Genomic DNA, 17,165 nt, shown 5'->3' with positions numbered 1-17,165 from the left:
CTGAGGCGTCAAGGGCCCCGCTCTTTCTTCGTATTGTGGCCACTTCGGTGTTCGGATCGCGGCGATCGGTTTTCTGTACTCTCGGATCAGAGATAAGAAATTGGACTCCCGCCTTCCACTGGCAGGCACCAACTATCGCTCGGCTCGAACACAGAATGATGTCGCTTGCCGAGCCCGCCGCCCCATCTCCCATGTCCCCTCCGGTCGCCGCCCGCCTCGCCAGCCGCGAGCACGCCGCCCGTGGCGAGGCGCTGCGAGCCAAGATCGAGAGCCTGCATGGCCAAGCCGCAGAGCGCGCCGAGGCGCTCAAGGCCTCGGTGGTCGCCAAGGCGCGCACGCGGAACGGAGTGACGCTGGAGAAGGCGGCGCTCACGCGGCAGACGATCCACGCGGCCGCGATGGAGAAGACGGCAGCACGCTCTGTGCGAGCGGACCGAGCCGCCTGCCAACGCGAGGAGGCGCTCGAGGCGAAGGCGGCCAAGGCCCGGGCTTCCCAGGCCAAGGCCGCCGAGGCGGCGCGCCGCGCCACATCCCTGCGTGGAGGCGCCGGTCCCGAGCGCGACGACGCCGACCTCGCTCGCGCAGTGAGCCCCGACAGCGTGCTCCACTCGCCAAAGACGAAGCTCGACATTGACCGCTTTGTGGCTCGCCACCTCCTCGCGGACATCGACGTCAGCCCGCGCGGCGACGACGCCGGCGGCTCGCCCGACGGCCGCAGCCCGGCTTCCTCCGCCGCGAGCAGCAGCGGCACCATCGTCTACGGAGACTCTGACAGCGGCACAGCGCCCGCGACCCCCAGTGACGCAGGTGCCGCTCTCGCGCCGGAGCCGCCCGAGGAGCAGGCGCAGCCGGAGGAGCAGGCGCAGCCGGTGGAGAAGGCGCAGCCGGTGGAACACGCGCAGCCGGTGGAACAGGCGCAGCCGGTGGAACAGGCGCAGCCGGTGGAACAGGCGCAGCCGGTGGAACAGGCGCAGACTGTGGAGCAGGCGCAGCATCAAGGCTCCGACGGCGAGGATCCCGAGGGAGAGGTTGTGACCGACGACTCCCTGCCGGACCTCGAGGAAGAGACTCCGTCGCCGACGCCTCCGAGTCTGCGGGCTCGTCGAAGCTCGTGCACCGACGCCGCCTCGGCGCAGACGTCTCCGGGGGACGCCTCGGACACGTACGAGCCCTACGAGCCGCCGCCGCGGTACTCTGAGCCGGCAGCGGCGCCGGCGGCTGTCCCCGTCCCGCACCCAGCGCCACGGCTTCGCTCGGGCGCTGCCGCCGCTCTGGCCGCTGCGGCTGCGACCGGCGTGGTCGCCGCCTTTGCCCTGTCCGAGGGCGGCAGGCTTGCGCCCCCCTTGCAGCGCCCCGCACGGGCCCGCGCCTGCGTTGGCTCCCTCCTCCCTCCCACCGGCGGCCTGGTCTCCCTCTCGCCACATCCCTGCACGCGAGCGCACACGAACGCACATGTGCGCGACGAGCACGCGCACAACCACAGCACGCCAGGGGGGGGGGGGGGGGAGAAGTGCCGCCTTGCATGTGCTGCGTGTGCGCCTTCGCGAGCAGCTCCTCCGGTGACACTCTCCCCCAGCGGGACGGCCCCTCCCTCTCGCGCAGGACCTCGCTCAAGCTGGCCTCGCTGGAGTCGCTGCCCTCGCTGCCCTCGCTGCAGTCGCTGGCCTCGGTGCCGTGGCTGGCCGACGCGCCGCCTGAGCCCGCGGCAGCGCCCGAGCCCGAGGGCGTTCAGGCGGCCGTCCTGGCGCTGCTGGGCATCGACGGCGACGGCGACGGTGCGCGGGCGGAGAGCTGGGGTGGTGGTGAGGGCGGGGTGGGGGGGTCCCAGCGGGCTGCCGGTGTGCTCGAAAGGAGGGGGGGGGGGGGGGGGGGTCCCCCCCAGGATGGCATATTGGTACCTCGGCGCGGGGGGCGTCCGCGGCGCGGGCGGCGCGGGCGGCGTTTTCTGCAAACAACCCCTCTGCAGCGAGGGGGGGCAGTGACAGTGCGGACGGCGGTGCAGCATCAGCAGCAGATATGGCCCACACCCTCACCTCGCCCACCCGCGCGCCCACCCGCGCGCTCCACGCCCCCCAGGCGCACTCGCCGCCTCGGAGGCGACGGGCCGCCGCCTCGCCGTCTTCGCGGCCGCTGCCCTCGAGCGGCTGTCGGCCACGCTCCCGCTCCGCTCGTGCGCCTGAGCCGCCTCGGAGAGAGCAAGGTCTCCGATGTGCCTCTCCAGCGACCTCGTGTCGCCTCTGGCTCACGCCCCCCGCACTGTACGCTCTCGCTCTCGCGGCCCTCGCTCGCCCCCCCCCCTGCCCCCCCTTGGACAAGTCGAGAGGATTCCCTCAGCCGGGCGCCACAAACCCGCGAGCGCGGGGGACCACCTCGGTCTGAACGCATCGCGCGAGAGCCGAAGGTCCCGAAGCGACTCTTTGCGAGCACGCGCTTCTCTGCGTGGGACGTCGAACGGCCTCCCGCCTCCTGTCGCGCGCTCTCTCTCTCTTCACTCTTGGTGCTTCCGCTCTGAAGCCGGGCTGTACGTTCCGCTCTCTGTCTACTGTCTCTCCCTGTACACAGTCGTGTGTTGTTATACGGCGCGGCGCTCTTTTTCTGGGTTCTGTGCGCGCATCACACACGACACGGCACACACAGACTCAGACACCCGACACACGCAGATCACACACACGCGCGCGGACCTACAGACGGAGACGCCCCGCTGCCCCCGCGGCGCTGCCAGATAATCACAGGCAGACCCCCACGCCCAGCAGCGCGAGCGGGGAGGGGGGAGCAGGGCCAGCAGGGAGAGGCTGAGGCAGTGACGAGATTCGAGACACGAGAGATACGAACGACAACGAGAGTTACGACATAGCCCCTGATTGCACATTGCTGAGATATTACGGTACTTACGTTGTCGGTTGTCGCGTGTTGTTGGAGTTGCGCACCACGGTCGACCCGCCGCGCGCCGCGGTGTGCTAGGAAACTGCTAGCTAGAGCTGTTTAACATTAACTTTGGCCCTAACAGTTGCGCCTAGTGTTGGCTGAAATCCTTGACGTTGTTCAAGTGTTCACCCCAGCCCATGCTGTTACTGTTTGTTACTGTTGTTACTGTTGTTCAGCGGCCAGCAAGCAGAAAATGCCGAAAACCCCGGGTAGAACCCAAAAAACCTGGGGGTTTCCGGGTATTTTCGGGTATTACCCGCACTGGACGCTGGAGATCGTCGTGGGTCACTGCCAGGCCTTCCTTATTGTTGTTCTGCCGGCCTAACGTTAGCTACTGTTGTTGGGGAGCCCCACTGTTGTTCTGTTGTTACTGTTAACACTCAGCAACACCGTGTTCAGCTCCCAACGTCAAACAGCTCTACTCTGCTAGCTGCTAGGTCCCCCGGGTACGCGGTAGGTACGTCTACGTGCCCTAGGCTGCTACGGCTCTAGGCAGAGCGGCTGTCTGAGTTCTGGCTTCCTCCTCGTTCTCGGCTCTTCTGGGGAGTGCTGGCGGCTGCTGGTGCTGCGCCTGCGGCGGCGGTGGCCCAGGCCGGTGCGCCGGTGGCGGTGCGCGGTCGGGCGGGGGGGGTGGGTGGCGCCGCGGTGGCCGGTGCCGCGGCGGTGGCACACTCGCACACACCCGCGGCTTTTAGACTTTTGTGTGCACACACATGGCGGATGGCGCTGGTCGTGGCGGTCTCATCAACGTTCGCTCGTCCAGAGAACGAACGAGAGTGGAGAGACCAGAGAGACTTCAAAAACAACAGTGTCAACTCAGAACGAGTACAGAACTGACAGAAGGGAACAACACCACGCAGCTCACCATGCGAACGTGCGGGCGGCGCCTTGACGGACAGCGGTTCAGCTCTTGCGTGCGGGGCGCGACACTTCACGAGCGCGCCTCATTCTCGCCGCCCACCTGGCTGCGAACGCGCCCACGCAGGCGGGCGCGCTACGCGCACACCCACTGGCCGGTCTTGGAAAGCACGCACTCGCCGCCCTCGGAAAGGCGGCCGCAGATCTCGTGCTGCTCGTGAATCAGACATCCCTCATCGTCGCCGTAGTGGAGCGCGGCGTTCGAGGCGGCGCCCACAAACACCACGCCCGCGACGAGACCGATTGCTGCGGCGCCAAGGTCCGGGTGCAGCACGACATCGCCGTGTGCCTGCAGCGTGGAAGCACGCTATGAACGTGGGCTGAGGGCGTGATTGCGGATAGAATGCCGCGGTCGCCATGTGAGGTTGGCATCTAGACGGCGCCTTGGACGCCATCGTCGCCTGGTGCACGACGTCAGCGAAGGCGGGCGCTGCTACAAGCGGAGAGAGCGCGAGCGCCGACGCGGCAGCGGCGGGTGTCGGAATGCTTGGGATGCGAAGCGCCGACGTCGTTGCGACGCCCAGGAGGAAGATGGCGAGCTGGTGCATCATATCTCTGGGTTGATTGATGACAGATCGGTGAGCTGACAGAGGGGAAAAAAAAACAACCGCGAAAAAAATTTGTTTTAATCCGCGCCGCCGCCTCCTCAAAACCAGCTCTCGCGTCCTCACTCAACTCTTCTATGAGTGACAGCATTGCCGACGAGGCGATTGGGCAGGCCTGCACGCTCCTCACTGCCGCGCTCCACTGCCGCCGTCAGTCCGCGGAGCTCAAAAAGTGCCTCGCGGCCAGCGGCTCTGCAGGATACGCTCACGCTCAGCAGGCTTTCGCCACCTGCTCGCATGAGCACGCCTCCGAGGTAATCTCGAGCCTGGTCTCTGTGGCCAGCGCGCACTGCAAGGCCGAGGTGGCGGCATTCGCCGCTTGCAAGCGTGGTGGCAGCCGGGCGTGCGAGGAGGACGATCTCGCAGCGTTGCGCTGTGCAAGCCTGCAGGTGTTGCGGAGCGCGACCAGTGCTCTCCGCCTGCGGGCGCTCTTGAGCCAGTCTGCTCTCGAGAGCGAGTCGTACCCCAGATGAGGCGTCTCGCCGTCGCGTTGTCGTCTGTTCGCAACGCGGGCTGCTGTGGTTCTTTCATTCTCCTCACACTCGTGTTGTCCTGAGACAACTGACACCCGCTGAGAGAGAACATGTGCTGAGTGTACGGCTCTACTGAGAGATCCTCGATCTGAATGTACGCGGATATCACCATAACCCATGTACCATGACATGTGTATGTGCATGCGACTGATACAAGCATGACGGTGCCCTTCGCGGTCTCCCGCTGTCGGACCACACATGAGTGATGAGACATGTTCGAAGCTCTTCCACCGCAACAGCACGACCAACTCATGCCGCAATCTCGGGCACACACACACACACGCACTCGTCTCTCCGTAGGCGAGTGCAGCCAGAGCTCTCACACCATGAGCGCGGGGGCAGCCGCGGGATCTCCCGCGTTCGCCGCGCCGCGACGCCGGCGGAGGGCAACGCCCACAGCCACAGCGGCGAGCGCCGCCGCCACCACGCCCGCCGCCGCGGCCGGCTGCGCGCGGCTGGGCGTGGCGGTGGCGGCGGCGGCGAGCTTGAGCGACGCCTCCGACGCGACGCTTGCCGCAGCCTCGCTCTCCATCTGCTTGGCGGCCTGCTGCTCGGCGTACTTTGCGGCGACGAACGAGGCGGCGGAGGCGGAGGCGTCGCCGACGGTGGCATTCTCCGAGAACTGGATGGAGGCAAACTTGTCCGCGGTGGCTTTGGAGGACGCCTGGTACGCCTGCCCCTCCTTTTGGAAGTCGAAGCTCGGGTCCGTGAAGAAGCGGAAGCCGGTGTCGAGCCCCTGCGCGGGCCGAGGCGCCGACGTTGAGGCGCCGACGCGTCGTGGGCGTGTCGCAAGAACGTGTCGCGGGCGTGTCACGTTGCGGGTCGTGGACGTGTCGTGGGCGCGTCGTGGGCGTGTCGGGGGTATGTCGTGTGGTACGCCTGCGCGGCGAACCCCGCGCCCGTCTCGGCGCCCGTCTGCGCAAACGGCATCCAGCCAACCTTCTCCGCCGGCGCCTCAGCGGCGGGCGCCTCAGACGCGGCGCCTTCTTCGATGCGCCAGCTGTTTGTGGTGGAGGAGAGGCCAGCCGCGGCGTTGGTCGCCGCGGCGACCGCGTTCGCCTTGCCCGCCGCGGAGATGTCGGAGACCATCGCCACGGCAGAGTCGACGGCAACGGCCGCCTGAGGGAGGGAGGCAGAGTGAGGGAGGCGGAGGGAGGGAGGCGGAGGGAGGGAGGGAGAGGGAGGGAGGGTGCGAGGGTGCGCACATGCATCGCTCGCACAGGCCTCGTCGGGTACTCTCGACTCTCTCCCGTCTACACTCGCCTTGTCATCGAACGACTCTGCAGCCTTGGCGCGCTCTGCAATCTCCGCCTTGTCCTTGACGACGCCGGAGGAGATGGCCTGGAGGGCATACGCATTCACCACGGAGAGCACGTCGTTCGCCTCGCCCAGCAAGGCGCCCGCGCCGTCCATGCCTCCTCCCGCCTGCTCGTACGCCGCCTTCAGCCGCTTGATCGCGGCGTCCTGCGCGTCCGTCGTGAGAGAGAGCGTGGTCGCGACGCCCTGCGTGGCGGCCGCGGTCTGGGAACCCGCCTTGCTTTGCGCGTCGGCGGCCGCCGCGTCGGTGGCTGCGGCGGTCGAGGCGGGCGTCGCATCTGCGGCCTCTGCTGCCGCCTGCGCCTCCACCAGGCTCACCTGCCCGCCCTCGGTCTCGAGCCAGGCGGCAAAGTCGGCAAGCGCCTTGGTCATCGCCGTCGTGGTGTGCACGGAGGCCTTGTTGGACGCGGCCCAGAAGTGTGCCGCCGCCTCCTTGAACTTGCCCTCCGAGAGATCGGCCGTCACGAGTTTGTTGGCGCTGTTCGACGCGGCAGAGTCGGCCCGCTCCTGAGACGCGACCGCGGCCGCGGCCGTCTCGGCGGCGCCGGCTGCCGCCACGGAGGCAAGGGCGGAGGCGAGTGCCACGCGAGCGAGAGCGGACAACGCCATTATGTGGTGGCGGTGCAGGCGGAGTGGCGTGCAGAAGGAGTGAACGAAACGGGAAAGAAGAAAAACGCCCCCGTTAGAAACAAAGTTACACGTGGAAGGTGTGGTCAGCTCGTGGGTCGCTTATTCATTCGACCGCTTTCATAGCCGCGATCAAAACTAGGTACACGCCACACTCACACGAGAAAAGAAAGAAAGAAAACGGACAATACAAGGGAGGGATGGGAGGACGGCACGCCGCCACCACACAGGGATTTTAAGGAGAGGGGTGTGATGCGCTAGCCGTCGCCCACCCTTGGGCGTCCGCCTCTTCCTATCTCTCTTCGCAGTCTCTCGCCGATTCTCGCTGCGACCTTCAAGCTTCATGCCACCTCGCGGTCGCCCCCTTCTCGTCGTTCTTTCCCTTGTCGCTTCTTCCTCTGTCGCGTCGCTCTCCTCTGCCTCGTTCTGCGACGCCGCCGCCGCATGCCGGTCCCTTGTTCTCGCGGCTTCTTGCGCCTTTCGGCGCAGCTCCGTCCTCCTCGGGACGCTGCATATCCTGGCCCCTCGAGTCTATCGAGCTCTCCTCGAGCAAGGACAAGTCTTCTGACGCCCACTGCGATCATTTGCCACCCAGTCATGTCGTTGCTCAGGTCCACTCTCTCTTCGAACACTTGTGCCTTCACGGATGATGCTGGCGCTGGGGTCCCCTTCGGGTGCATCCGTGACAGCTGACGACGGGATTTCCACTGGTTCATCCTCCTCTGAGTCGTCTTCCCCGGCTTCCTTCCGCTCGGCTCTACGTTCGGTACGTTCGGCTTGGCTCACCCTCCATGCCGTGAACAGCTCAGGCGCTTTATCCACCCTATCCTCTTCTCTCGTTCCTCTGCCCGTGCCTTGGTCTTGTCGTTGTTTCGCATCCATGTCAGTATGGCGATCGAGGCTGCCTTCCCCACTGCCTGTAGTTCACTCGTCACCTCTCCCGCGAGCTCCCCCCTCTTTCTTTCGGGTATGGAGTCCGTGATTGCGGGCAGCGTGCAGGCAATCACGGGCGCTATTTTGTCGTACTCTCTTCGGCGAGCGCTCCGAATCTATCTAGACCCCATTGCCTTTAAGGAGGCTGCCCTCGCGCGTCTCAGGACTGTGGCGGTGTCTTTTGAGTCCGGCGCCTCCCGTTCAACTCGTGACACGAAGGCTGCCACTTCCTTTTCTTTTTGTAACAAAATGCTGTGCCACCTCGCGGGGCTCGCACTCGTGCCTCCGCGCGCGCCGACGCTCGCGCCGCGGCGAGGCTGGCAGCGGTCGGCTGTCGCGTCCTCCGTGAGGCCGCCGCCGCTGCCCGACGACCGGCCGGGGCTGCCGCCGCCGACTGAGGAGGGCGGCGTGCTCGCGCAGATCCTTCCCATCTCGCTGCTGCTCGAGTCGCAAGAGGCGGACCGCGCTGGCGACCTGGCGGTGGGAGAGGACGCCGGAGCCTTTGCGTGGCGAAACGAGCGGTGGGGGCAGGTGATCGAGGACGGCGGCGAGGTTGGGCGCGACTGGCTCACCTTTTTCGCGGCGGTCGGCACAATCATGTCGGCGCTGGTCGTGCTGTGGATCTACTCGCCGACGGGGTACGGCGACGACTTTCTGGCGGCGCTCGAGGCGGCGTGTGGCGGCAACTCCCACCTCGTCACTCTCGCCTTCGGGATCCTCTTCCCCCTCGTCCACTCTGGCCTCGCCGGCCTCCGCCCGTACGCGTCGCGGGTCACGGGCGAGCGGCTGTGGCGAGTCCTCTTTGCGTCGTGCTCGCTGCCGCTCGCCTACTCGTGGATCGTCTACTTCATCTCGCACGCGCACGACGGCGTCGTCTGGTGGAACGGAGAGGCGTCTCCCGTTGCGCACGCCGTCGCCTGGTGCGCTCCCTAGAGACATGCGAGATGGGAGAGGCATCCGAGATACAGCCCGCCACCTTCGGACAGAGGCATCCGAGATACAGCCCGCCACCAGCGGACTGCGCGGCGGCTTCGGCTTGAAGCGGCGTTGGCCACAGGCACGCCTTCTCTCTCATGTCTCGGATGCAGCCCATAGCTCGGATGCAGCTCGCAGCTCATGCCTCGGACGTCTCTCTCGTCAGGTGCGCGTCCTTCTCCTCCTTCTTCCTCCTCTACCCGTCAGTCTTCAACCTCAAGGAGGTTGCCGCGGTCGAGAAGCCGCGCCTCCACCTCTGGGAGACCGGAGTCATTCGGATCACCCGCCACCCGCAGATGGTCGGGCAGCTGCTGTGGTCCGCCGCCCACTTGTCGATGGTCGGCTCATCCTTCACCGCCCTCACCATGGCCCTCCTTGTCGGGCGCCGCGCCCTCGCCGCGCTCTGGGCGGCGGCCGGCGGCGCCACCCCCACAGATCGCGCGCCTTGGCGCTGCCCCCCCCTTGTAGGCACCACCTCTTTGCGGTGTGGCACGGCGACCGGCGGCTGGAGGCGGAGCACGGGGACGCGTTCCGCGCCGTCAAGGAGCGCACCTCCGTCTGGCCCTTCCTCGCCATCCTGGACGGCAGGCAGACCCTCCCGCCCGACTACTACAAGGAGCTCGTGCGCGCGCCCTATGTGCTGATTGCCGCCGGCACCCTCGCCGCCTACAAGGCCCACCCGTACATGCAGGCCGGCGCCGCCCTCGTGCGGAACACCGGTCTCGTCCCGGGCGGTGTCCTCGATGGCCTGCTGGGCGAGTGAGCGTTTGCCGATCGACTGCGCGAGGTGGGTCCAGAAGGTGCGAGAACCGAGCTACTCTCTTTTCTTTCGCCATCTGTATCTGGACACGACATGCCGCGGTGTGCATGCGGCTTTTGCGGGTCTCGGGTGACGCGGGTCCTCTCTCAAGTGTGGGACATATTCATATTACCTCTTGTAATTTTCTTATTTTCTATTATTTCAAACTCATCAAAATCGTGTCGGTCAAAGGAGAGAATCCAATTCCCTGCGCCACGGAGTGCGGTGACGACTGACGTGTCTCGTGTGTGCCTGGTGTGCGTCTGCGTGCGCCCTTGGTATTGCTCCTCTCTCCGCCACCCTTGGTCTCCAGCACACGGCCGCCACCGTCCCGGCAGGACGCTCCTCGTCTACTACCCGCTCTGCCACTGGGTGTGGGGCGGCGGCTGGCTGGCCCGGCTCGGCGTGTGCGACTTTGCGGGCGGCATCGTCATCCACACCTCCGCCGGAGTCGCCTCGCTCGTGACGGCGCTTCGGCTCGGACCGCGCGTGGGCTTTGCCGGCCTTGCCTCCCACTCGCTCGCTCCTCACAATTTTCCGATGGCCGCCACGGGCGCCGGGCTGCTGTGGGTTGGCTGGTTCGCCTTCAACGGGGGCAGCGCGCTCGCGGTGGGCAGCCTCGCGGCGAGCGCACTGCTGTCCATGCACGTCGCCGGCGCCGGCGGCGCGCTGGTGTGGCTCGCCCTCGATTGGGGCCACGCAGGCCGCCCGACCTTTGTCGGCTGCATCAACGGCGCCCTCGGCGGGGCTCGTGGTCGGGCTGGTCTGCGGCGCCGCCTCTTCGGCGGTGTGCTGCTCTTCAAGGCGCCCATTGCTGCCTCCCTCTCCACACAGCACAGCTGCTCCCCTCTCCACCAGCTCCCTCTCCATGCCTCCCCTCTCTCCTCCCTCAGGAGTATCTCCGCATTGACGATGCGCTCGACGTCACCTCGATCCACGGCGTGACGGGCGTGGTGGGCTCGCTGCTCCTTGGAGTGTACGCCTCGAGCGAGGTCGACCCCCTCTCCTCACACACGGATCACTCGCGGGCGCCTTCACTTGGTAGGATGCGGCCGAGTCGAGCCCACACTCCCGACTTATCCCTTGCCTCAGGTCAATCCGGCTGGCCCGGACGGCTCGCTCGACCAACTAAGGCTGCAGGCGCTCGGCGTGGCGGTGGCTATTGCGTGGTCAGGCGCGGGCACGTGGCTCGTGATGGCCGCCATCGAGCGCACGCTCGGCAGCGCGCGCACAACCGAGGCGCAGAGCCAAAGTACCCCCCCCCCCCCCCCAGCACTCGCTGCCCCCAAAGCCCTCTCGTTGCTAGGCTGAGGAGCTGGACGGGCTCGACCGCTCGCAGCACGCAGAGAGTTCGTACCTCGACCTCGCCGCCTTTGTCAAGCACGCAACGCCCACCACCGACGAGCTGTTTGAAGGGGCCGATCTTGCGCTGGGCGAGGTCTCGCCCGCGAAGCGGAGGAGCGGCCAGAGCCTCTCGGTGCGCCTGGCCCGCGTAGAGATCGCCGAGGCGGCGATGGTGTGACTCGCGTTCGGTGCTCGGGGGCACGCGCAGTATCCGACTCACAAGAAGCGCGGAGAGGCCTGTATCTGCTGTGTGCGCCTGTGCGCTGTGGTGTGTTCTCTATGTGTACAGTCGACGGAGGTGGTGAAACTCTCGCTCCTGAACAAGAAAAACGTGTTCCTCGACAGTTACTTTCCGCTGCCAAGACGTCAATCTCCCTGTGCCGGGTCGAGAACCGTTGCTTAGAGAGAACGTGTGGACACAAATACCTACATGGTTGGGTTCAGTCTTCAGTCCTGTGCACTGTGGTCTGCTGCACGTCGGCGTTTTCATTTTTACCTCCCCAGAGGGGGAGATCTTCCCCCACTCAGCTCGGGAACGACGGCTCGACCTCCACCACGTCGAACTCGACGTCGTCGCGCACAAGCCGGTGGGTGACGCCGGTGGGGTGCAGGTACGTGAGGGGAGGATACAGGCACTCCTGCTCGTGCGGAAACGCGGAGAAGTCGCTGATGTCCACGCCCATGTTCATAAATGTGCTGCTCTTGATGCGGAAGAGCAAGGCCTTCTCGCCGGCGGCGCACGCGTAGCGAGCCGCGACCTCCAGCCGAGAGGTCGTGCTGCAGCAGGCAAACTCAGTCCCGCCGAGCGCGAGAAAGCGAGGCGAACAAAGCATGTCCCCCATCCCGCGCCAGAGGATACGCCCCTCCTCTGGCTTCGCCGGCCGCTCACAGCCGAATGCCCTGGCCACCGCTTGCAGCACAGACAGCGGCGCGCTGCCTCTCCCAGCACCTGTGCGCTCCCCGTGCCCCTCGCCCGCGCTCTGGTCGACTGAACCAAGGTACGAGCTCTTGCTGACACCAGTCGCCCGCCCCTCCTCCAAACCGGAGCCCTCCTCTTGGCTCTCCTTGTCACCTCCCTCCTCGTCTCGCCGCGCCTGCCGCGACGCCTGCCGCAGCGTCTCCAGGCTGAGCTCGCCAGCCACCGCCAGTTCCTCCATCTTCTTGCACTCGGGGTCGACCGTCGTCGCTGCGGCGACGGCGCGCATCCGCTTCAACGCCTCATAGATGAAGGCCATCGTCACGGGCTGCGGGTGGGGCGCCGCCAGCTGCGGGGGCTCGAGCGGGAGCGGACTGCCCGCCTCGTCCTTGCGGCAGGGGCTGAGCTTCAGGTTGCGCATCGGGCCGTTGAGAGCGCGAAACGCGGCCGTCGAATACAGACGCAAAGCGACGACGTGCGCTTCCTCAAGCCGCGCCCTGCGAGCCACCGGCAGCGCGACAAAGTCGGCGAGCCGCATACCCCTTCGGCTGCGGAGGCTGGAGCCGTCCGGGGCTCGGTCGCGCCGCCAGCCGTTGTGGAATTGCGTGTTACTCGAGCCGGCCGGCGCGTCGAGGATGTAGCGCAGGTTCTCGAGCACCTCCGGGTCGCCCAGCGCCTCGGCCTCCGCGACGATGGCGGCGGTGCCCGCAGCCATGCGCTCTCGCAGGTAAGCCTCCTCGTAGCCGATGATCCCGTAGAGCCCCGTTGCCGCCTCCTCGGGCTGGCCGGTGACGAGCTCCTTAGCCGAGCCTGCAAATCTGTCGGAGACTCGCTCCGAAGCGCCAGCCAGCAGCCCGTCGACGCTCGTTGCGCCGCAGCGCGCGAACGCTGCGAGGTAGCGGCCGCCGGGGACGGCCTTGCACCCCGCGCTTTTGAGCAGCAGCGCCCCAGAGACGCAGGCGAGAAGCAGGCTGACGCAGCCCTGGCCGAAGAGCGTCCAAGCGAAGATGGGCGCGTTTTCCGGCCGAATCGCGTGCAGGTACACGCTACAGACCTTGCCATGAAATGGATAATAGACGTTCTTGCCGCCCAGACGAAACGATTCGTACTCGTCTCTCGGACCGACGAGCTGGTGGCACTCGCTGACGAAGGCCTCGTGCGAAACGATAAACGTCCCCACCGGGTACAGGTCTTGGTCTTCCCCGCTGTAGGTCAGACTCCAGCTCGCCAGGAGCCAGGCGCAGTAGATGACACCACTCGCGCAGCCCAAGAGAAGCCAGAAGCGCCGCGACGCTCTCGACTTGACCCACGCCGCACAGGCGACGTCCTGCTGAGAGAGAGGGAGGGCGACCGGGAGGACAGCCAAGGCGGGCAGCCAGGGCAGAAGAGGGACGGCCAAGAGGAGCAGAGTACGCGCAAGCCACCTCGTCTGGCGAACGGCCTTGCCCGCCTCCGCTCCGTGGAAGCGGTTTCGGTTCTTGTCCACCTCGATCGCGTCCAAGGCGCGTTCCAGCTCCTGCAGCACCGCTGCACGTCTGTGGCCCAATGCTGCTCTACAGACAACGACCGCAGGCAAGAGCACTGCCGCCCAGATCGGCAGCAGCCAAAGCACCAGCCATACGAAATCGGATGTTCGCCAACGGGGCGATGTGAGTCTCCAATCCGCATCCAACACCCGGACCGCGGCGACAGTCATATCCAGGTCGGGTGATAGAAGGTACTTTGCTGCCCCAACCAGCAGGTAGTCCTTCGCTTCATCTGAAGGGTAGCAGACAGCTTTGAACAGGTTCCACCACTCGCCGCCCTCCCTCTCATCGGGCAAAGCTCCTCTGAGGATGGTATCGCACATGTTGTGGAGCAGCGATGGAGAGCTGGTAAAGTCTAGGAGCGTGACAGAGACGACCGCTGTCGTGACATTCGTGGCGACCAGGCTAGCAGAGATATTGTCGTCAACCAGCTCAGTTCCCGGAGGCGCCGTCACAAGGTCGTATTGGCTGGTCTGGCGCTTCTCGTTGGGCAGGTCGCAGCCCGTGCTTGAGGTCACGCGTACGAAGGGGGGGAATGTTGCCAAAAGGTCACCAGCGATCGTGCTTCGGATGGCTGCAGCATCGATCTCGCCATGTTTGCTGTACCTCTCCCTGGCCAGGACGATGCACATGGAGAGAACCTCCTTGACTTGCTGTGGCAGCGGTGCGGCCGGTGGCAGAGACGGAGGCGCTGGCAGCGGTGCGGCCGGCGGCTCGGGCTGCGACGGTGGCGGAGACGGAAAAAAGAAAGCAATCACCGGGCCGGCGATAACGGCAATCGGCAGAGCGAGCAGCATGTCCTGCCGAAGTAGGCGTGACCCTTGGTAGTCGTCAGGCAGTCGTCAGTAGCGATTTTTTTCTTTTTTCCCGCTTCTGTCGCGCTGCAACGCAGGCAGTCCGTCCCGCGCCGGATGTAGAGCTCTACCTCACCGGCGCGACGCTCTCCTGCAGCGCCTGCGCGCAGAGCAGCTCGAGGCGCGGCACCTGGTACATCTGCGCCAGCTCCACGTACGTGCAAACAAAACAAAACGAGCTCGATCGATGCGCTCCCGGTCGTCGCCGACCAGGAAGGTGACTTTCCCCTCTGGGAGGGTGGCGTCGCCCCACGTCTTTGCGAGGTCAGCTGCAAGGCTCGAAGGCGGAACGAAGATCGGGGCAAAGGAGGGAGGCGGAGGAGCGGAGGCGCAGCCACGCAGACCTGGCGGAGGCCACCGATCGAACCGACCAACAGCGTGCTGCCGTCGGCGTTGATGGCGACTTCGACTGGTCCGTTGAGCTCCGCCGCGTCACCCACGCTGTCAGCGCTGCCCTCCTTGCCACTGCCCGCGATCGTCGTCACCTCTCCTGTCGCCACCTCCACCCGCCGGATCTTGTGGTTCTCGCTGTCCGCCACAAACAGCGCGCCGCCGTCTGGGCTGATGGCGAGTCCGTAAAGGTAGAAGATCTGTGCCGCGTCGCCCACGCCATCCGCGTCGTCCTCGTCGCCGCTTCCAGCGACCGTCGTCACAGCGCCCGTCGCCACCTCCACCCGCCGGATCTTGTGGTTCTCATGGTCCACCACAAACAGCGCGCCGCCGTCGCGGCTGATGGCGATGCCACGCGGGTCGTAGAACTGCGCCGCGTCGCCCACGCCGTCCGCGTCGCCACCCCAGCCGCTGCCCGCGATCGTGGTCACCTCGCCAGTCGCCAACTCAACCCGCTGGATCTTGTGGTTGCCACTGACTGCCACAAAGAGCACGCTGCCGTCCGGGCTAACGGTGATGCCGCCTGGGTAGAAGAACTGCGCCGCGTCACCAACGCCATCGGCGCTGCCCGCTGCGCCGCTGCCCGCGACCATGGTCACCTCGCCAGTCGCCACCTCGACCCGCCGGATCTTGTTGTTGCTCCAGTCCGCCACAAACAGCGCGCCCCCGTTGGGGCTGGCAGCAACGGTGTAGTAGACGTTGCTTGCCGGCAAGGATGCCACGCGGCGTACGCGCCCGGCCGCCGAGACGTGCAGCAGCGAGTCCTTCGTCGCGACGTACGCCACGTACCAGGCGCCCGCGTGGTCGCGTGCGACGCCAACCTCACCGAGCGATGCCAGAGGGCCGTCCTCGCCCTCGAGCGCCAGCGTGGTGACCTGTCCGACGACGCGCGCGCCAAAGCGGATGGGCGTCTGAAGCCATCCGCGACCGGAAAGGGCTCCTCGTCCTCCTCACCGCCGCCGCCGGTGCGGGCGCGCTTGCGGGCGGCGAACGCCATGATGGCATGTCGGGTCCATGTACATGAACATTTGAGCTATTTTTGGCGCGAGGGCTGGATTCGGGTCCAGGGCTGGGTGGGATATCACGCATGGATGGCGTTCGTGGCACACGCACGCTCTCTCGAGGTCCCCCCATGCTCCACGTACCCCTCTCGCCCGTGTCCATGTCTCTCATCCGCGCGGACGCCCTCTCCCTCTCCCCGATCATCCATCGCGGACTTTCGACCGCGGGTCTCACGGTCACGCGGCGGCGCGCGTGGCGGAGACGAGGATGGCGAGCGAAGGTAGCGCCGCGAGGCACTGCGCGAAGACGAGGACCGCGTTGAAGTAGCGGTCCGATCGGACGACCAGCCACGCGAGCAGCACCTACGGGAGATGGCCCGTGTCGGCCGTGCCCCGACTGCACGGCCAGCGGCGCGAGCGGCACCGAGCCGCCCGAGCACCAGACAGCCGCCTCGGCGAGCCAGCGCCAGCCGGGATGCCGGCTGAGTGGGATGCTCGCGAGGGGCGCCGCCAGGCTGAGCGCGTAGTAGGCCAAGTCAAAGGGGTGGCGGCGCGGCCCGCCGGGCACCGCCGGCGGCCGGCGGCGAGGGATGCGCGGATCGAGGCGGATGTCCACGAGGCGCTGATCCTCCACGCTGAGCATCAGCAGCATGAAGTAGAGAGTGGGGAGGGAGGCGAGCACGCCCGCCTGCCAGCCAAGGTGCGAGATATGGGGAGATATGGGGAGATATGGGGAGATATGGGGAGATACGGGGAGATGGCCCGCCTGCCAGCCAAGGTGCGGCCACGCGACGAGGGCGCGGCCGAGGATGAGGTAGGCTGCCAGCACAAGTACCTACTACCACACCTCCAGAGTACCGAATCCAGTGTGGGTTCAGTCGCGTGGGTGGTGTGGTAGGCTGGGAGCACAAGCACCGTCACCGGCGCGGAGTACATCGCGCTCATCAGCCGCGGCTGCGGGTCGCCCGGCCGCCAAAACGCGAGGTACCCAAAGTGGCGAGAAGATCGCCAGTCGGTGTACGACGAGACGAGACAGACGAGCGCCCAGCCGAAGAGCAGCGAGCGGAGCCACGAGACGCCCGTGTGCCACAGTCCAAAGGCGGCGCTGCTCAGCTCGAGGCCAGTCACCTGCCGGCGAAAGAGAGCCGAGAGATAGCCGAGAGAGAGAGAGAGCCGAGACCGGTGGCCTAGGGGTCTGTCTCTTCTGGGGTCGCGCCACCGTCTGTCGGTACAACAGGCTGCCCCGCTCGTCGCTGTGGCCGAGCACGAACTTGGGCAGCGTGCAGAGCGACACCGCCACGCCGAGGCCGAGAGGAAGCGGCAGCGAGAGCGGCGGCGGCGGCGGCGGCGCGAGAGGCGCCGCAGACGCCTCGCTCTCGCCGGCGAAGGCGCCGGGCGGGTCGTGAGCGCAAGTGAGCTGCGGCTCCCCCCCCCCCTCGGGGCTCGGGGAGGAGAGCATCGCGTAGTACCTACATCATTTGACTCTTACACGTTATCCACTG

At 66.6% G+C, this 17,165-nt stretch overlaps 7 protein-coding genes across 7 annotated transcripts in view; 3 read left to right on the top strand and 4 right to left on the bottom strand.

Annotated features, from left to right (window-relative positions):
• Nucleotides 1-191: 191 nt before the first annotated feature.
• On the top strand, nt 192-2,180 carry EMIHUDRAFT_205284 (hypothetical protein; the record flags this gene model as incomplete). The annotated part of the gene is made up of 3 exons (XM_005779639.1): nt 192-1,315; nt 1,603-1,802; nt 2,077-2,180. The coding sequence occupies 3 exons, from the start codon at nt 192-194 to the stop codon at nt 2,178-2,180; spliced, it is 1,428 nt and encodes a 475-aa protein (XP_005779696.1).
• A 1,739-nt stretch (nt 2,181-3,919) lies between these two features.
• On the bottom strand, nt 3,920-4,391 carry EMIHUDRAFT_205283 (hypothetical protein; the record flags this gene model as incomplete). Its single annotated transcript, XM_005779638.1, has 2 exons — nt 3,920-4,132; nt 4,254-4,391. The coding sequence occupies 2 exons, from the start codon at nt 4,389-4,391 to the stop codon at nt 3,920-3,922; spliced, it is 351 nt and encodes a 116-aa protein (XP_005779695.1).
• A 134-nt stretch (nt 4,392-4,525) lies between these two features.
• On the top strand, nt 4,526-4,921 carry EMIHUDRAFT_205282 (hypothetical protein; the record flags this gene model as incomplete). The annotated part of the gene is made up of 1 exon (XM_005779637.1): nt 4,526-4,921. The coding sequence occupies one exon, from the start codon at nt 4,526-4,528 to the stop codon at nt 4,919-4,921; it is 396 nt and encodes a 131-aa protein (XP_005779694.1).
• A 3,186-nt stretch (nt 4,922-8,107) lies between these two features.
• On the top strand, nt 8,108-11,154 carry AMT17 (tentative ammonium transporter; the record flags this gene model as incomplete). Its single annotated transcript, XM_005779636.1, has 7 exons — nt 8,108-8,778; nt 9,000-9,215; nt 9,302-9,592; nt 9,971-10,304; nt 10,526-10,624; nt 10,725-10,787; nt 10,939-11,154. The coding sequence occupies 7 exons, from the start codon at nt 8,108-8,110 to the stop codon at nt 11,152-11,154; spliced, it is 1,890 nt and encodes a 629-aa protein (XP_005779693.1).
• A 346-nt stretch (nt 11,155-11,500) lies between these two features.
• Nucleotides 11,501-14,050, bottom strand: EMIHUDRAFT_205279 (hypothetical protein; the record flags this gene model as incomplete). The annotated part of the gene is made up of 1 exon (XM_005779635.1): nt 11,501-14,050. One exon carries the CDS (start codon nt 14,048-14,050, stop codon nt 11,501-11,503), a length of 2,550 nt encoding a protein of 849 aa, XP_005779692.1.
• A 1,634-nt stretch (nt 14,051-15,684) lies between these two features.
• On the bottom strand, nt 15,685-16,331 carry EMIHUDRAFT_353826 (hypothetical protein; the record flags this gene model as incomplete). The annotated part of the gene is made up of 2 exons (XM_005779634.1): nt 15,685-16,026; nt 16,088-16,331. Coding segments are annotated over 2 exons (353 nt in total), but the record flags the coding sequence as incomplete, so codon positions are not given.
• Nucleotides 16,332-16,455: 124 nt separating this feature from the next.
• The window catches only part of EMIHUDRAFT_450230 (hypothetical protein), a gene marked incomplete at both ends in the record, with an annotated part of 2,998 nt that continues 2,288 nt past the window's right edge, over nt 16,456-17,165 (bottom strand). Inside the window, 3 exons of the mRNA XM_005779633.1 lie at nt 16,456-16,498; nt 16,579-16,791; nt 16,883-17,129. Of these exons, the coding sequence (XP_005779690.1) occupies nt 16,457-16,498; nt 16,579-16,791; nt 16,883-17,129 (502 nt within the window). The remainder of the gene's footprint in view (nt 16,499-16,578; nt 16,792-16,882; nt 17,130-17,165) is intronic.

This window comes from Emiliania huxleyi (genome assembly GCF_000372725.1).
Source record: "Emiliania huxleyi CCMP1516 unplaced genomic scaffold EMIHUscaffold_23, whole genome shotgun sequence".
Taxonomy (NCBI): Eukaryota; Haptophyta; order Isochrysidales; family Noelaerhabdaceae; genus Emiliania; species Emiliania huxleyi.
This window is presented reverse-complemented; position numbering and strand designations above follow the sequence as displayed.